The 14,088-nt window shown below is 42.4% G+C and overlaps 1 protein-coding gene across 2 annotated transcripts in view; it reads right to left on the reverse strand.

Annotated features, from left to right (window-relative positions):
• The window catches only part of EVA1A (eva-1 homolog A, regulator of programmed cell death), a 213,373-nt gene that overhangs the window by 134,648 nt on the left and 64,637 nt on the right, over positions 1-14,088 (reverse strand). For both annotated transcript variants that reach the window (XM_074921810.1, XM_074921819.1), the window contains one exon: positions 5,663-5,786. In XM_074921810.1, coding sequence (XP_074777911.1) covers positions 5,663-5,786 — 124 coding nt within the window. The remainder of the gene's footprint in view (positions 1-5,662; positions 5,787-14,088) is intronic.

Raw genomic sequence — 14,088 nt, forward strand, 5'->3', positions numbered from 1 at the left:
ATAATCCTCAGCAAAGCCAATGGCAAAGACCACACTAGATTCAATATCAAAGGAATGGATTGTAGACAAATTAAAAGGTGAACTAGATGCATTCACTGCAAGCCTAGATGGCCCTTCCAAATTGTCATTTCCATACTTTACAGCCAATCCAACTGAAATCTGATAAGCAAATCTGACCACTTCCCCAAGAGACACGACAGCTTCACATTCACCAGCAAGTGGGAACCACCAACACAGAGGATAACTCTTGGCAGTCCTTTGGTAGCTGGAAAAGCTCTGCCACAAGTAGCCATATTCTACTGTTTGTACAGGTTTTGAAGTACCACTGTCAAAGAAAAAAAATCACACATCCTCACCTAAAGGCAGACACTCCTGGGACACAGCATGGCAGCTCCATCACTATATGATAGAGCAAATTTGATGATGATGTTTTTATCAAAGGATGATCTAATGGGAATTCATTCCTAATTGATTTTAAAATTCAGTGGCTTTCTAACTAAAATTGCCTAGGACTGTTAAGAAAAATAGTTAGCTGAGTAAGGTTTTGGCAAGGACATCAGGATGGGTATTCCCATGTTCGAAAAAAAGTCACTGACATTTCACAAGAATTAACCGGGCCTCTTAGATTAGAATTAAATCTATGGTGGAGAGAATAACTGCCTGCTCTCTTCAAAACATGTGTCCAAGTAGGTTCTCAGCACAAAAGTTTTCCCATAAATCAAAGCTACAGGTTCTGAACTAAAACAAAGTCACCTCCCTCGACCCCTTTCTTCCTCCTAACCCCACAGAAACTTTGGGCACTTCACTCTTTGCCAACAAATGCAAGTTTTCTTCCCAGATGCATTTCTCAGAACCTTGATGTGCCTTTCACTAATATGTTTTTGTATTGTTACAGAGGGATTTGAGCTACAATTGGAGTCCAGGTCACAATCCAGGCTTTCTAAAACTCCAAAGATTTTACGCTTATGTTTGTGAATAGAAGAGAGAGCAGCAAAGTTTGGATTTACATTTTTTACACTGGTGAGATGATTAATACAGGGAGGCTTCACACCCACCAGCCTCAAATTATCACACCCAGATGCTCCACACAGCATTTTTAAATGAAATTAAAATAATAAGAATTTTTAAAAACCCAGTCAAAACTGGACAGAGATTCTCCCTGCAGTCATAAGCTAAAGTAGCAACTGCCCAATAGGAAAGAGGGAAAATGTCAGTATAGCGTTACAGGGGGTTGCAGTTTAGGCTATTCAGAGCTAAGAAGAGGACAGCGAGTCCAAGCGTGGCAGTGGGAGAGGAAGACATGACAAAAGAAAGACACTGTGTGGGAGACTCATGGGGAAAGCCACATAAGCAGGGTAAGAGCCTTCTCTTTTCTCGACAGCACTGCCAGCAAATGGTCGTTCAGACAACACATCTCCACTTAAGTAATTCCTTTTCAGAAAAAGGCAGGCACTTATGTTCCCATTTTGTTCAGGAGCATTGGCACTTTTGAAATAGCAAAGCCAAAAAAACAACCAACCAACCAAAAAAGCCACCATGGGCAAACAGATGCTGTGCAGGAGCGGATCAATCCCTGCTTGTACAATAGCCCAGAGCAGTGACCAACCCCAGTAAAATCCGCTGCGATGGTATTGTTGGGGCACTGAGAGGTGAAGTTATTTCTTCAGCGTGACTTGGGTAGCCCCACAGATCCTGTTCCCAGCCAGGATTATACCATGCAGCCCCTCCGGAAAGTCTGGCACACAGAGCAAATATTTCCTAGCTTACAATAACACATGGTCTTACATGGTTCTCTGTCTCTGAAGTAAGGGGGATAAACAAACACTGAATTGTTTGAATAATATTGGTGAATTCAGATTTCAGTTAGAGTGAATTCATGTTAGACCAATTAAATAGTATGTCAATTCCCTCTAATTATATGTTCCTTCAGCCTACCCGGTAATTATACTTAATGGGTCTAAATCAAATCAGCATGTTACCTGAAAAATAATTGGATTTGCGTGCAATTTTTTAATGATCCTGAAAGGTACCCCGGAGATTGAAGTCCTCTGTGTATTCAGGGCTTGATCCTAGGCTTCAGTGTGCTTTGGATGTGTATCTCTGGCTACACTGGCCCTGATAAATTAAATGTGCCAGTTCTCTGATATGGGACATGGACAGAGACATGGGACAGAGACATGGGACAATAAGACATGTCCCAGTTGTCATGGGACAGCCCACAGCCATTCTCATCAACTTTTTAAGCCTCTAAAACACGTTGGCTGTATCCAGACTTCTCACTGGAAACCATCCCCAGCCAGTGTTAAATGCCAGACTACATCTACACTCGCAAAGAACAACTTCAGGTTTCACTGCTATAGCAACATTTCCCAACCTTGACCTGCAGTGACCCTCTGGGGGCTTGCTATTGAGGCTGTTGATAGCAGGATGATTTGCAGAGGCACCTCCAAGTTTAGAAGCATAAGTCATAGCTGTGATCTGCTGAGCACAGTACAGTACTTCTGAACATCTTCCCAAAAGTTGGTGCCTATCAGAAACTCAGGCCCACCTGCTATGGGAAAAGAAAATAAAAGCTAAGCATCTATACATTTTGATGAACCTTGGCCCTCAAATCACATAGCAGCAATAAATAAGTCTCACTTGCCTCAAACTGAGACAGAATAGAACATTTTATTGATTATTTCTGATCTCCTTAAGCATTCTGTATCTTAAAATTAAAAGTATACACACATATAGTGTATTTATTTATTTATAGGCACAGAGAAGACTCAGGACTGCCAAAGCACCTGACAGTTAAAAGCAGTCCCATGCACATATTTGAGTCCTGTACACACACGATGAGTGTTCACTAGACCCCAGTTCCATTCACTGGATCAGAGGGGACCATGATTAGCACAAGACTTCCCAAAAAAGCACACACTTCTCTGAACTATTTCTTTTAATTCCTAGAGGAGGTGAACCACAACAGCCCTGCACAAGTCTTCCCTGCTTCCAGCAAAATCAGTCTTGAAGAGATTAGGCAGTAGAGATTGCCCCACGTTGCCCTGCTCTGCGTAGCCCCACCAGTTGGAAAATCTGGGGCTTTCAGCTTCAGCATGATTTAGTGTCCTCCATCACCTTGAAATTCCGCCCATGAGAAACCAAAATAGACCCTTGACCTGAGTGAACCCCATACAGCCAGCAAGCATCAAAACCACTAGATTTCAAATGCAACGTAACGTCAGAGAGGCATAACTGCAGTGACAGTGGCTGGAGGGAATGACTGCACCATCTAGTTATTCTTCAGTGAAGGTACATATAAATCCCATTAACTTCAGTTTTGCTTTCTTTCAAGGAAGTCTTTCTTTATAGATAACTACCTCTATTTAGGGGCCTTTTGAGGGTCCAGAATGACTCAGAGAGCTTGGGCATCCTTATTTTATAATAAAGACGTCCTGTCCAAACTCTGCAAACCACTTCCCAAAGCACCTCTCATATCTGTACACAGGAAAAGTCACATTCATTCTACCTAGGTAGGCACTTAACAAAGGCACCTAGTTCAGTAGCATGGTCACATCAGGCTCCCTCAATAAGCAAAGGAAAGAAATAGATGACTCTAGAGGATAATTCAGACCTTAAATAGCTCCTTACTAAAGTACTTCTGTCATGTCTACTATTAAGAAGGACAAATTCAGGAACAGAACCCAAAAAATTGCATTTGTCTTTTGATAAAGTTATGGATTGAACTACATGCCTGGCAGTGAGCTCTCGATAACGACTCCCTGGTGCCCTTTGGTGACATTACGTGTGCTCAGACTTTCTGAAGCAGATCTCAACACTTCACAGGACCGCAGCTTTTGGGATCATCTCTTAAACATATATTAATTTGCAGCTTGTAAACAATACTCAATAACCCAAAAATCCCACCAAAATTTTTCATGGTCCTGTGTTTTGCATTCTATGGATCAATCTTTCTTCAGTCCCTTCATTAACCTTCTCCTTACAGAAAGGTGGAAGGGCTTGTGAGCACTAGATTCTGTTTGTGAGAATAAAAATTAACATTTTGAATCATCATGGAAAGATTGACCATGTCCTGGTATCTCTGTGCAAAGCTAATCCTCACATATTTCAAATCTTTTTATTAATCTAGTGGGTTCTGATTAAAAGTTTGCCCTGTAACTAAGAAACAGTAATTTGTGTCAGATTACCCTGTTTCACCCTGCAAAATTGGCACTGCTTGAAAAATGTCTTGGGGAAATGTTTTCAAACTGCTTCCCCTGGTCTCTTTCAGGAAAATCACCTACCCAGCACACACACAAACTCCTTCTTTTCTAGCATATCTGTAATTAGAAAAGAATGTCATAAACATTTATGCACAGATGGGATCCTGAAGTACCTTCAGAAGTTCAGCATAGGCCTCAATTCTCAGAGTTTTCAAGCAAGCTTTGATACAAAACCTGCAAGTTCAAGAGGACTCGTCAGAACACCCTGCTAATCACCCCTCTCTCAGAGACACGTTTCTCACCCAACAAGGGATGTTACAATCACTTGCAAAAACCCCACAACAAATGCAGGTGCTCCATTACCTACTTTTCATTTGAATTCCTCACAGATCTTGCCAGATCCCTTCACTTCATTAGCACAGGTCTCTACATGCTGGGGCAAAAAGTCTTCCTCTATGCTGCTGACAGAGGCTGAATGTTTCTGCTTTTGTTTCAAACTTTTTCTGAAATCAGATATGTTTTTCTTCCCTATGCAAACTTTTTTTTTATTTCTTCCCCAAAAATTTTGCTGATGTGATGCTAGAACCATGTTGGTTATGTCTTCTAAAAGGCTTGGGATTAGGCTGGCCTGAAATACCATGTCCAGACTATTAGTTCAAATAGAGTCAGGTTCTGTTCACTGGCTGAAATCAGTTGTCACAGTTTAGCCACCACCAAACCCTATCTGTCTCCAAACTTACGTGTCTGCTTCCAAAGCACAGATGGAGAACATTGCCCAGGCTGTGCTAACGTCCCCGGTGGGGCCAGGAATTGGTCAAGAGGGTGTAGGTTGTCCTGGGCCAAAGTCACACCAGGTTTACTTCTCTGCAGCACTCCCAGTATCCAGACACCAGCCTCATTTAATTTAAACACAGATAATGAGATCAGGCAAAACACAGGTTAATATTTCCCAGTGTGATCTGTGAACAATTAAAAGCTGTCTTATGACACGGTGTGGGCAGGTGAGCTTCCAGTTGCACCACCATCTTCAGTGTCTGCCTTAGGCACCAGGTCCGAAGTCTTTGCCCACATAAAGAGCTCCCACTCCCTCTGGAGGGGCAGACGGAGAGGGGACAAGTCCCACTAGCCCACTGGGACAGGAGGAGGGTGGTTGCAGATGAGAGCAGGAGCAGCCCACCCACCGCCGACAGTGTGAGCTCAGCATTGGCAAAGGCTTTCACTGGCACCTGCAAAAACAATCTGCAACTCAGGCTGCCAGCAAGGAGGAAGGAGCTGGAGCAGCACCATCCCAGCAAGGCAGCAAGTGAGGAGAAGAGGGGAAATGGTCTGCACCTACGGGGTTACACCAGAAATAAAGGGGGAAGGGAACAAAATGTTCCAGGAAGCCTCTCTGGCAAGTATTAAATAACAAAATGCTTTGGTGTCACCAGAGCAAACAGATTTGATAGTGAGATACTTACTTGGTCTGCACTTGTACCACACGATGAGGTACTTGCCGGTTCCAGGGCATGGATCTGCACCAAACAGCCGACTATTGACGAGAAACTGGCAGCTCCGCCTGTCCTGACACTCATCCAGCATCTTCTGCAGCCAGGGATGCACACAAGAAACAGAGAAACAAAAGCACTTCAGTATCTCCACCAAAGGGATCGTCAAACGGAGACAAGCTGGAGAATGTCAAGGCCATCCTTGCCTCCTCAACCAGCCCCAGGACAAGGCAGACAATGGTGCTCAGCGCAGTGAGTACCACAGGAGCCACAGGCTAGGAGAGGACTAAACCTTGCACTGTTTGAAGCAGCGTGATTTCTTTCTCTTTCATGTATGCAAAAGGAGGAAATTTGCACTGGGATGGTCACAGAGATTTTGACAGATTTGCATGCAATTTAATCATAGCATAAGGCAGCACTGTCCCAGGAAAAGCAGCTTTGAGAATGTGCATCAACCTTGAGAGTTAAAAGCAGAGACACAGACTCTGCCACCACTATTCTGTTTTGGATTTCTCTAGAGATGCACAATTTCAACCACAGCTTTCAAGAGAGCTCTTGTCTCAGTTATATAAAAGCTTTGGCAATGGCTGGTATTCCAGTAATTAGTAGTTGTGGTGGAAATGCTGTTATACAGCCAACTTAGTCAGTTTTTAATAGGACTCAATCCTCTTCCCCCATGACTATCGCGTTCCTTTTAGCTGAAGTCAACAAGGGCGTGCAAGTCAGACAGTCATCCCACCGCCAGCATCTTGGGTCCTATCTCCATTTCTGCACTGTTTTCCCCCTAGCGCTCACTCCCCACTTCCCCATTCATAACATTCATAAAAACTCCATCTCAGAATCCACAGGGGCAAGACATTCTGTATCCTGCTAGAAAATAGCTTCATTAAAGATGATTAATGATTTCTTTTAACCCTGTGATCCCCTAAAGTAGTGGGGGGGGGGGGGGGGGGTAAATATTATTAAGTGGGGCAGTAAGTAAGTTTAAAATTCAGCTGGATGGCTTAGGTGGTATTTATGTATTCCTGTAGAGCCCCTAAAACACCAAAATTACCATAACGTTTGCCTGACACACATGAACCTGTCAGAGCATTTTGAGACCACAGAGCGAGGTAATCCACCAGCCTCGTTAAGTCCCTGCGACGCAGACCTGTGAATTCTAGTCCCAAAACAATTAATTTTCACTTCCAAGGAGGTGCTAGAAAATCCTTTCTCAGAAATTCCCCCAGACTCCCCTGGTCTCTTTTGTCTTCACCCTACTCCCTTTTCTTACACCTACCTCAATATTTGGTCTTTCCCACAATCTCATCCCTGTGCCATTAACACAAAGGCTGTTCCCTCTCTACCATGCACCACCCAAACGAATTTTCTCTCTGCCTCAGCGACTACTCTCTATTTTTGTGTTCTCCTTGAATGTAATATATATAATCTTTAGCATTATAACTCTGAATGTCAACCTCCGAGCACCAGAAACAACAGCTGTTCCAGTTTCAAGTGCAATTTGAAACTGCCTTATTTGTGGTCGCTCATAACTTCCTAAGCTTTCACCTTTTGGGCTGACACATGCAAGAATTCATGCCTACCTCAAGTCTGACCTTCATTTTAAAGTTCAAAACAAGACAGTTCAGGCCTTTTCTAGCGAGCAGAGAACATATGCTGTTCTTTTCCACTTACAAAGGTAATAAAATGCAGGCATTTTGTTTCAAAATACAGGGCTTAGCATGGAAAGGCCAAAAGGTGAACACTGAAGGAGGTGCCTGGGAGTGTTAGCCCCAACTTGACCGTCACATTAAAATCCATAGAAACAGCATATTCTTTTCTCTAGGCTCATAAGAGTTGACTGCTCACTCAGCATGTGAAATTTAATTTAATGCAAAATCCAATGAGTTGCAAAAGGAATTTAAGTGAGGCCTCTACGCAGACACCTCTTTTGATCTCAAAAGGCAAAGAACGACTGGAACAACTCTTCAGTGCTTCATATATGGAGAGAAATCCTCTCCAAATCACTGTGGACCTGAAAGGATTTCCTGGTCCTAGAAAGCTATGAGTGTTTACACCCAAGCAGTGCAAAGAGCAAGCACCCAAAGAAGCAAACAGAAAGAAGCAGCACCCCAAATGTTTTCTTTCCCACAAGGGAAGCTCTCTCTCCTCAAATGCAGCAGACTCAGATTTTTGGTCAATTAACCTGTTCATAGCAGATGGGTGGGATTTTCAAAAGCCTTTTAGCATTGTGTAATAGGTGCTATTAAAACCAGTGGGAAAACCACTCTGGGTTTCATCAGAGACTGAGTTAGGCCAACAGGAAGCCTCTTTGGAAACCTCAGCTTCCATGCCTAAGCAAGACTTGTTCATCTGTCCTTAGGCCCAGCACCAAGAGCAAAGGCAGTTACTTACCAACCTCAGAGAACAATGAACATGGGCAGCCTTCACATGTTGCCTTCTTGCTGTGCTCTAACTTTCATTACGTCTTGCTTACTCCATATATTCCACATAAGTAAAACCTCCTGGGTTTACTTCCTGCAGTATGCAAAGTAACACAAAGCCCTAGGGAGGAGTTTGTACCTAAATTAAGGAGCAAAAGCAATCTATCCCATTGCGAGATCATAGAAAAAAGGAAGTGTTCTTGAGGCTGAATATGCATTTTACTAATTTGTTTTAGTGTTTAGCTACAGTTTCAATTTAATTTGATAATAGCCATGACTCTGAGAAGTTATTTCACAGAGGGAGAGAAATCAATATTTCCTTTTCATTCACATATTTCTAATGTGCCTCCCTCTGAAGGGCAACGATTTTCCTGAAAATATAAAAAAAATCATTCACATTTCTGATTTCCTGCAGTGTTTGAGTAGTCTTAGGCATAATGAAATATATCCATAAAGAGTAAAATAAAAAAAAATACGTTCAGTGCTCAGTGAAATACATCATGAAAAATGCAAAGAAAATCCGCAATAGTTGACTATTACACCAGCCCTAACATTAACTTCAAAACTGGCACATACAATTTTTACCTATCCTTGTATACATGGAAATCTTCCTCCCCAATGCTTTCATCAGTATGTGCTATATACCAGCATCTTCTTAAACACTGTGCCACACAGTGACTCCACAGATCATATGTGACAAGATGATCCACTGCAGGCACACTTCTGTGCATCTGGTGTTTACAGGGGCCCTTACAAATCTGGACCTCTGTTTTCTAGTCTTACTCTCAAAAATCATACTTCTAGGCAACACCAAAGCTCTGGCAGATGTCAGATCTCATTTCTGAAGTATTTGCAGATGGTCAGCTAGATTGACACCAGGAAAGCTGTGAGTTTACTTGTAAGTGAGGGAATGTCCTGAGCTCACATGGCTTTTGCTTAATGGCTGGAAAAATTTAAGCAATTCATTCTATGTTTGCCTTGTTTTTCTAACTGTGACTGTCAGCTGTAAAGGTGGAAAACACAACCACAAAACCAAATAAAAAGAGGCCCACAAACAATCTGAACTTCCACAGAAATAGTAGTAGACACAGAGAATCATCCCTGACCAGGATATATAATCAGCTGTTCATGTCATTGCCATCTGGTAGACCCCTGACTAATGCAAAATAAAGTCACATTGGATTACATTATATTATAAAAATCACTCCAACTGAAAAAGGTGGAGGAGGAATTCCTGGCTGGCATGAAAGGGGAGGGAAGACACATTAATTGCATTGTGCCATTTCATAATTGCGTTCCCGTGGTAAATCAAGCCTGAGGGCTGACAGCCAGTGCTCAGGAGGGAAGTTGTGGCTGTTTAAAACCATTCCATTCTCTGGTTCATGATTGAGCTAAGAAACTGCAAGATTTAGAGGAGATAAGAGAGCAAGAAATGTGAATTCAAGAAAAACAAACACTAATCTAACCCCTGTGATTTATGCCCTGGATTAATCTCACTGCAGTGACCCAGGTCTTAAAGCAAGGGCAGCCTCAAGCTCAAAACCATGTCTTTCTAGTGGGCATTGCAGATGAAACACATTTCTCGTGCTCATTTTGTTGTGCTCATTAGCTAAGTAATTGCTTGTGCTCATTAGATAACAACCTTTCAAATCTGGAACTGGATGTGAGCTCTGCAAGGCTGTCCTCAGCCATTCCCAAGGGTGCACTCATCTTTATTCTGTCTCTTCAAATCACTCTTCAAGAACTGCTTCCCCTGCAAGCTTAAAATAAACCACAACTGAGCTTAACATCCAAGGCAATTAAACTTATCTCAGTTCTTAGTCCCTTGTAGTAGTTCATAGATTAAACACATTTAGGGTGAAAATTTGGACCCATAGAAGCCACTGGTGAAACTCAATGGGAACTAGGATTTTGCCATAGGGCTGCTCTCTGTACAGCCTCCATCATCAAAGGAACATAAGGATGACTGCAGGGCATGCCAGTCAGGCATGAAATTACACTGAGGAACCCCACTAAATAATTGCCCAAATTGTATGTTGCTGAAGAGAATAACTCAGAGCAAACTGCATGAATGGATCAGAGCTTTATGCAGTCAAATGAAGATGGGCAGAGATTTGTACTAAGAATTTTACACAAGAAGATACCAGTAATTTTAAAAAATATGATTAAGGATTTTCAGGTCAAATTCAGTCCAGATATAGCCATTACGGTGGAGTTACACCAACACTAATATTGGTGCACCTCCATGAAGTTTTGCAATGGGAAGAAGTGAATTCAACAAACAAGGTGGCATGAATTCTCCCTACAAAGCCACACAGCCCAATGCGTTCATAATGGCTTCATGTCACATTTCATTTGAATTTTGATACTCTTTTATATACCCCTGAATGTTGGTATTGCTTTAAAACACACTATAAATTTAGTCCTTTCAAGTTGAAAACTTATTTACAGGTCCTTTTTCTGATTACCTAAAGATTGCACATTCATCTCCATTCATGCAAATTACTGAAGTCCATGGAGCAAGAAGATTTTTCCAAGTATCAGTAACAGGGAAGAACAGACTACATGAGGAAATTAAATCCATGCTGATGAGATACAGGTTATCTGCCTACGGCTTCATCAAGCAACCTTCCCAGCCTGCTCCGGTAGAAAGTAATTCAGCTGTCCAAATTACCCCATTCTATCTGTGCATCACAAGAAGAAGAGATCAAAGGCCCTGCATCCTGCCTGCTGATCTATGACAGGTTTTAGTACTCTACTAGCTATCTCTTATCACTCTCCCATGGACCTTACAACGCTCACAGCAGAGTCAGCAGGAGGGAACTATGCCCACACATTTGGTGACTCACATTAATACACGAGACTGAAATAAAGAGCTGAAAACTGAGCACACATTCCCCTTCACCAGCTCTACTATGGGAGTAGTAAACACCAGCAGGGCAGCAGGGCAGGCAGCAGTGGGCTGGGATGTTCACACAACAGCAAGATTCACCAGACCTCCACTGGTAGAGCCTTGAAAGAGCCCAGAGACAGCAATTCACAAAAAAGCAGGAACATGCTCAGCAAACAGAAGGACCCGATAAAAACTGCATTACAAATATCACCTAATTAACATTACCTACATTTCCTAACAGTAGGAAACTTAGTCTGTATGCGGGGTCAACTTCAAAGGGAGAGGAGATCTATGCTGAAGAAATACAAAAGGATGCATAACCAAAAGTCATGGGATTAAAGAAAGGGAAAGTTTAAAACACAAAGTGGGAAAAAAAATCATTGAGAGCAAACCATTAGACTGTCAAGCAGAGTCTTAGTGGCAATGATGGAAGCCCCATGACTTGGAAAGTTTAAATTTAGAGTAAACAAAGCATTAGGAGGCTTACACCCCGGGGAGCAGTCCTGCCTCATCAGGCAGACACGCTGCACCAGCCACCTCGGCCTCCAGTGTCTCTTCTTCTGCGGTATATAATCACACGGCTCTGATGAACTATTTCAGTCAAGCCAAAGATTTTAAAGATACAGCAATTTAAAGATTATCTATGACCCCTGCATCAAGGAGTTCTTCTACTTGCAAATAATTAGCTGGGGAAGCTGCTTGCCAGAGAGTTATATTTCAGCCTAGGCAAGATTCATGAATGAAGATGCACTGGTTCTGTGATTTTTAAGAGCAACTTTGGCACTGCAGTAACCTCTCCTGGACCCTGAGCTCACTGCTCATCGTTCTCTGCAAAGTAATTAATATAGTCTGACAGAGAGTTGCCCAAACTGCTCTTTAATTCATTCTGAGACTGAAACTTTCCTTGTTCAAACTGTCTGTAAGCTGTGGAGATCTAATATGCAATATGACAAATGGTGGGTTCTCCTAGTGGTACTGATGAGCCATATTCTTCCTTTCTGACATTTTTGTCCCTCTTTTCCCTTGACCATCATAATCTTAGAGATGTTCAGACATGAGAAAAGGCCCTTTCTGATTCCAGTTGAAGTCACTTAGGGCTGCTACATCAGCGGGACCATGCAATATCCTGTCATGGGGCATGGTGGTAGCCACCGTCTTTGGCCTACTAAGAAAGCTAAAGCAGTTGGATCATTTTCTTCTACTTTGTATTTTACTATGCTACACTGTTAATCCAGAATACTTGAAGAAAATAAAACCCTCTTCAGAAATAGTAACACACACACCCACCTTCCAGCCCCATCATTTTGTGATCAACAACTGGCCCGTGCTTTGAGAGTCATGCAGCTACTGGAAAGTTTATCTCATCCTTCCATCACCTAAGAGATCAGCTTGCTTTTGCTTTCTATCACAGAAAACTTCCTGGTAGGTGCAAATAAAGAGAGGGGAAGAAGGTCTCAGGAAATCCTGCAGTTAGCATGCAAGGAATCTGCTCCCTTTTGTACCACTGCTGGAGGGACAGCAGGAGAGGTGGCAGCAAAGGTGTCCTGTATCTCAATTAAAGGACAAAAGGAAACCACATTAGCAGCACAAGTGATTCTTGTCACCAACAACTGGTTGTCCTGGAGAGTGTTGAAAGAGGCCCAGGCCACAGGCTATGCCTACGCTCCCTCCACAAACAGGCTAATCTTTCTAACCAGAGGCATGACTCTGCAGCTCCTCTTGGGGAAACAAGTCACATGGGAACATTGCCCTCTGAAGCGCAGTTTCCTGCTGATCACGGTACATGCAACTGTGAAGCCAGAAGTTAGCCTACAATGTCTTTGATAAATATCTGGGAGCAGAACCACCATGGATATGTGCCTCTCCAGGGCTTTTTATTTTCCTTTTAAATCAACTTTGCTCCAAGTCTTTCTGTTTTCCTTCTAAATGGGCTGTGGTTTTACTTTTCTGTCAATTTACCAAAATTACTATGTCGCAGGTAATCTGCTGTAAAGTGTAATCTAGTTTTCTGGTAATGAGCCATAATTTTAGGCCAACCATTAAACATTCTTCCATACAGACCTTGAGTAGTTTACTGCTAAAAAACAAGTGACATCAGGAATACTGATCCAGAAATGAGCAGCTGGGGAAAGCTTTATAAACAAGCTGCTCCAAATCTCCTCCTCTGAGCAGCTTCCTTCAAATATAAATGTACCTCCACATATTTTTGCAGGCACAAGTTGGGCATCGTGAGCTTGGCTGGGGTTGACTACATTTCTTACTAAATTACTTATCATTAGGCAAACTAAAATCTTTGCATGATCCTGCTTTGACGACATAGACTTTCTAGTGGGCATACAACTCATCTCTCTGCATAAATTATGCTGTGTGGATAAACACCCTCTTACCTACTGCCAACCCTTAATCAACCTTTAAGATTCGAGGATTTACTTTTCTGGGTGAAAGAGGAATAGATTTTGGTCTTGGGAGCTGCTCTTTCTGACCTACAAAAAACAAAAGAGATGGTTCAGCCACCATGAAGCTCCTCCTCAGAGACCTCCTCTGCCAAGGCAGGACAGTTTGCACTCCATGGGTTTCTTTTACCAGAGTCACCAAGTTTCCAGATGTTTCTCTTCTCTGTCCCACATTCACCCCTCCTGGCTGGGACAAGGACATTGCTCTCTACTATTTCGCAGTCAGGAATACCCTCTGCAGGACTCCACAAGAAAAGTACAGAAAAGCCAATAGCAGACCAGATTGTTAATTAACAGACCTAGTGCTCCAAATTGGCTTCTGGTATTAAAGGATGAGTGGGAGTTTTCTACAATTCCATCTTCAAAATAGCTCAAAGATGCTTCACAAATACAGCATAAATCTCTCTTCCCTTCCTGCCATATATCTCACTTGACTTGTTCCAACTTTGGGCTGTTAAACTGAGTGGAGTAGGGGGGAGCAGGAGGAGCTGTTTAAAAAGCAAATAATGCCTGGCTTTCAACATAACTTTATTTTGTTGCTCTGATCTCTCCATATTTGTGTGACTTTTGATCTAAAAGTTAACAAGAGACCAACCACATCAAAACTGAAATCCCAGTCTGAACATCTGT

The sequence above is a fragment of the Athene noctua genome, chromosome 1, assembly GCF_965140245.1.
Source record: "Athene noctua chromosome 1, bAthNoc1.hap1.1, whole genome shotgun sequence".
Classification (NCBI taxonomy): domain Eukaryota; kingdom Metazoa; phylum Chordata; class Aves; order Strigiformes; family Strigidae; genus Athene; species Athene noctua.